Source organism: Ostrinia furnacalis, unplaced genomic scaffold, assembly GCF_004193835.3.
Source record: "Ostrinia furnacalis isolate ACB-3 unplaced genomic scaffold, ASM419383v2 OfSCF6871, whole genome shotgun sequence".
NCBI classification, from domain to species: Eukaryota; Metazoa; Arthropoda; class Insecta; order Lepidoptera; family Crambidae; genus Ostrinia; species Ostrinia furnacalis.
The window spans coordinates 7,002-11,726 of record NW_021137110.1 but is presented as its reverse complement, the minus strand read 5'-3'; the positions used below and the strand labels follow the sequence as shown (position 1 = coordinate 11,726).

General features: G+C 38.6%; 1 protein-coding gene across 1 annotated transcript; it reads right to left on the bottom strand.

Moving 5' to 3' along the window:
- Positions 1-2,206: 2,206 nt before the first annotated feature.
- Positions 2,207-4,725, bottom strand: RpL23A (ribosomal protein L23A). The gene is made up of 5 exons (XM_028318444.1): positions 4,625-4,725; positions 3,842-4,287; positions 3,429-3,556; positions 2,846-3,022; positions 2,207-2,333 (listed from the first exon to the last, which is right to left on the bottom strand). The coding sequence occupies exons 1-5, from the start codon at positions 4,653-4,655 to the stop codon at positions 2,249-2,251; spliced, it is 867 nt and encodes a 288-aa protein (XP_028174245.1). The 5' UTR covers positions 4,656-4,725; the 3' UTR covers positions 2,207-2,248.

Here is a 4,725-nt window from a genome sequence, read left to right as displayed (position 1 = left end):
TATACAAGCTGTTTTCGATCTTTAAGTAGGTATAGAATGTTTATCGGAAATGTAAGCTGTCTGACAATTTAGTAATTTAATTGAAGAAGTAATTTCTATTTAAATTAGGTAAGTAGTAAAATATTAGGTACCTACAGAGAAAATTAAACGATTTTTGGACGTTATGGAAACTAGGTAGGTACTACGTCAGTAGGTATTACGTAACCCACACTTTTCATTATCTGATTTAATTTAAATTTTATTTCAAGTAGGTACTACCTATTGAATACGACAATCAATTGATGAAAAAATACCTCCACGTTACCTACCTACTTTTTGTCATTCGTCCTTTACGGACTTTCTGATATTAGGTAGGCTTACACATACAGCTGTGCCCCGCGGGTAAAACGTAGGTACCTACTTAGGTACCAGCAGTTTGACGACACTTCTAGAGAGCAGTGGTGGTGCCTGGTATTCCCATACAAAATAAAGAATTTAAGAGGCTTTGTACCAGTGGCGTATCTATGGGCTGGCAAAATGCCACGGGCCCCCAAAATTCTAATCCCCCTGAAAGAAAACCCAGAATTTGCCACGGGCCTCGGATCACGGCTCGGATGGTATAGATACGCGGATACGCCACTGCCTCGTACAGTTTAACACTGTGGAGTTTAAATGGTTGTCGACTGGATGAGAATACCGTGGCTTTAAGATCGCCTTTTGTAATCTCTTGTGTTCAATAAGTTTCAGAGGTTAATAAAACCCACCAAAAACACAAATGTAAACAAAAAGGAGAGCCAAGTTCCATACAAAAATTATGCTTGGCTGTGGGCGTGGGCTTCGCCGCAAAAAGAATGGAGATCTAAATGAGTGCTAAGTTCTATGCTAAAGCCTGGTCCGTGAGCACCTCACGTAGAATGACCCCAAGCTACCCATCCCTATCGCTCGCGCGTAATTATGTTGCTGTCGCGACTGTGCTGTGCGACGGGCGCCCGCAGTGAGGTGCGAGCGCGAGCGCGCGAGCGTGCTCACGGACCAGAGCCCCGATTACGGTAATTTTTAACGTCAACAATCCAGACACGCTTCTCGATTCTGCGATACGATTGGTCGTTCNCGGGCGCCCGCAGTGAGGTGCGAGCGCGAGCGCGCGAGCGTGCTCACGGACCAGAGCCCCGATTACGGTAATTTTTAACGTCAACAATCCAGACACGCTTCTCGATTCTGCGATACGATTGGTCGTTCAACAGCGTACGTCAGCTGTTTTGACCAATCGTATCGCAGAATCAGAAACGCGTCTGGATTGTAGACGTTAAAAGTTACTGTAATCGGGGCTCAGGCTTTATAATATTAGGCGGTTATCTGACAACGCGTCCGCGCGCGTGATTTTTTTTATGATTAACTTTTTTTAAAAATAAAACCGACTTCAAATGCGTGAACACAAAAAAAAACTAAAAATTAAAAATATTGCGTATAAAAAAGTTCATCCCCAATTTTCCACCCTTGGGGGTGAAATAGTTTCTACAAATTCGCATGAAACCACCCTTTTGATAATACCTATTCAACAAAAAAATAATCGTTCAAATTGATTTATAATCGGCGGAGATATTGCGTATAAAAAAGTTCATCCCCAATTTTCCACCCTTGGGGGTTGTGTTTTCTATTATTAAAAAATGGGACCACCCTTGAGGTATTACCTATACGCCGAAAAAAGATTTGTTCAAATCGGTTCATAATTGGCGGAGTTATCGCGTAACAAACATAGAAAAAAAAAAAACATACGGGTCGAATTGAGAACCTCCTCCTTTTTTGAAGTCGGTTGAAAATCACGCGCTTCGCGGCGGAGCGCGGCGCAGTGGGATAACCGCCTTAGTGTTTTATTTTTAACGTAATGAGGGTTTTCGCGAATGAAAGATCCGCTAGATGGCGGGTCGTGGATGTGGGGTCCGACTGCTGCGTGATTGGTGGATTTTGACATGTCATGTCAAAAATAACCAATCATGCAGCATTAATATTGGACCTCGCGTCAACGTATTGCCATCTGGCGAATTTTTCATTCGCGAAAACCCTCATTGGGATTAAATAACTTTTTAATACAATAATCCCCATTATAAGCTCCAATTGGCATTACGGGGATTAATGAACAAAAATTCCACCAATCCCTGTTGACGGGGATTGTCAACGGGGGATTAGCGTAATAAGCCACGATATGGTTGGTTGAACAAAACGAGTATATTTTTTCATAGTTTTTATTCTTATAAAATAAAGCATCAGTTTATATGATGCCGATCTTGTTGGCGACATCTAGTGCGTCGTAGTCCCTCGCAAGCCGTACGTACGCCTTCTTTTTACCATCGGGCCTGCAACAAAATGCAAGAAAAGCATTAAAAAAGGTTCATGATGAGGAGTTTATTATAATAACCGTAAAAGTAAGTTCAGAGTTGTGTATATTTTTATATCATTATTTATCAATGAGATTCCCACAAAAATATCATCATTTAATTTGTAAAATAGGAAAAAAATTAATGATCACAAAATTTTTCATATAATTCTGATTTTACTAGGGTTTAGAAATATACCAAGTCAATAATAACATTAAATAATGCATAGTTATTCCAAGATACTGCAGAGATATCACAAAAGTTTAACTAACTCAAATGTTTTAACTAACTCAACTAATTACTAGATGTTATGGCCTACAAATGCTTGTAAATTAGTCCATGATTGATAGCTGAAAACTCAACTAAATCAAAATTAAATGTTGTGTTCACATTACACGCCAAAAATGGTCAGAGAACAAATGTAATAGACTACCATCAGAATTAAACTGAAATTGTGACAGTTTTTATTTTGGTGGTAAAAAAAAACATACCTGATCAGGGTGTTAACTTTAGCAACATTGATGTCATATAGCTTCTTCACAGCAGCCTTAATGTGGTGCTTGTTGGAACTGGTGTGGACAATGAATACCAATGTATTGTTGTCCTCAATTTTCTTCATTGCCGCTTCAGAGGTCAATGGGAACTTTATGATGTTGTAGGCATCCATACTGAAAAAGACAAGTATTGATTTTAAAATATTATGTTTATCATTTACTTTGTAAAAAATATTAAATTGTTAATTCAGAGTTGTGTATATTTTTATATCATTATTTATCAATGAGATTCCCACAATATTATCATCATTTAAATGTAATTTATTATGAAACAATTAAATTCAATTAAAAATATTTAAAACTATGGTTTTTAATATTTTTAATTGAATTGATGCAGCAATAATTATAACATAATTGTTTATAATATCAGTCAACATCATTGTATTTATTTCACAAGTCACAACTAAATTCCTTCAAGCACTATTATCTGACTGAGAATTTAAGCTAGATTTCTTGACTGGTTTGAAAATTAACTTATTCCAAAAACGGTAACTAGTAAAATATAATCAGTGAAACATACCGATTCCTCTTGGGCAATGATTTCCTAGGGTACTTAGGATGTCTCGGGGGCTCAAAGGTCTTGGGCCGACGGAAATGCACTGATGTGCGGATTTTACGCACACGCTTGCCATGTTCTCCCTTGACAACCTGAAATGAAAAAAAAAAAACTTTAACAAACTTATCATTTAACTGGTACTAATTCTGTGCCAATCCCCTACTCTTCTTGTGAATATTGTGAAAGGTGAAAAGGGACAAGCAAGTAAAATCAAGAGGCTGTTTGACCAGATGATAATAATATGATAAATTGTGAAATTTTATTTGGTAGGTACTATAAATTGTTTGGACATTTGTTGTAATTCATGGCCAACTTAAGTTTGATTTTAAACTGAAATAGGAGGTATTTATGACAAAAAGTTTTAAAGATCAACTTACCTTCCTCTGTGCCTTCAAAGCCTTGACAACAGGTTTGACCACCTTCTTCTGTCCTTTGATGCCAGTCTTTTTGGGCTTGGGTGCTATCTTCAACTTGGCAGCTGCAGGTTTAGGCTTCGCGGGCTTGGAGGCCGCTGCCGCTTTCTTGACTGAAGGTTTCGCACTTGACTTGGCCTTGAGTGCAGCAGCTTTAGCTGAACCTGGCTTGGCTGTAGGTACTGAAGTAGCCTTCTTCTCCGCTGGCTTGGCAGCAGGAGCCGACGCTGGCTTAGCTGCAGCGGGCTTGGCAGCAGCGGGGGCAGACTTGGGAGCAGCAGCTTTAGGTGCTGGTGCGGGTGTTTTGGCGGATGCTGGTTTAGGTGCACTCGTGGTAGAGGCAGCCTTAGGTGCCGCTGCGGGAGTTTTAGCAGTGGCAGGTTTCTTTTCCGCGGGCTTAGCCCCGGAAGCTAAAATAAAAAGAGACTTGTTAATACACAATCTAACCTCAAAAAAAATGTCCGTTCCATAGCGACAAATTTTAATGAATAATATATGTAAAACTATTATTCTAACAGCCTTTCATAGTCGTCTAGTAATAAGTTAATTGTGATACGAAAAATATTTCAAATTTTGAGTACAAACACCGTACCGCGTGGCTAACAAAATGTCACACAAGATATCAACTTTTTCGCAAAGAACCACTAGTATATTATAATTTAACAGTAAACCTGTAGAAATCGATTTTAAAATCACCTTAGTACGAGTGAAAAATGAAATTAATAAATTAAAATACGATAAACATACCGGATTTCTCTGGCTGCTTCTTGGGAGGCATCGTGACAAAAAAGATGGAGGACTGTTGGTGTTGCTATACGATAAAAATGAATTACTTGTCAAAACTATTG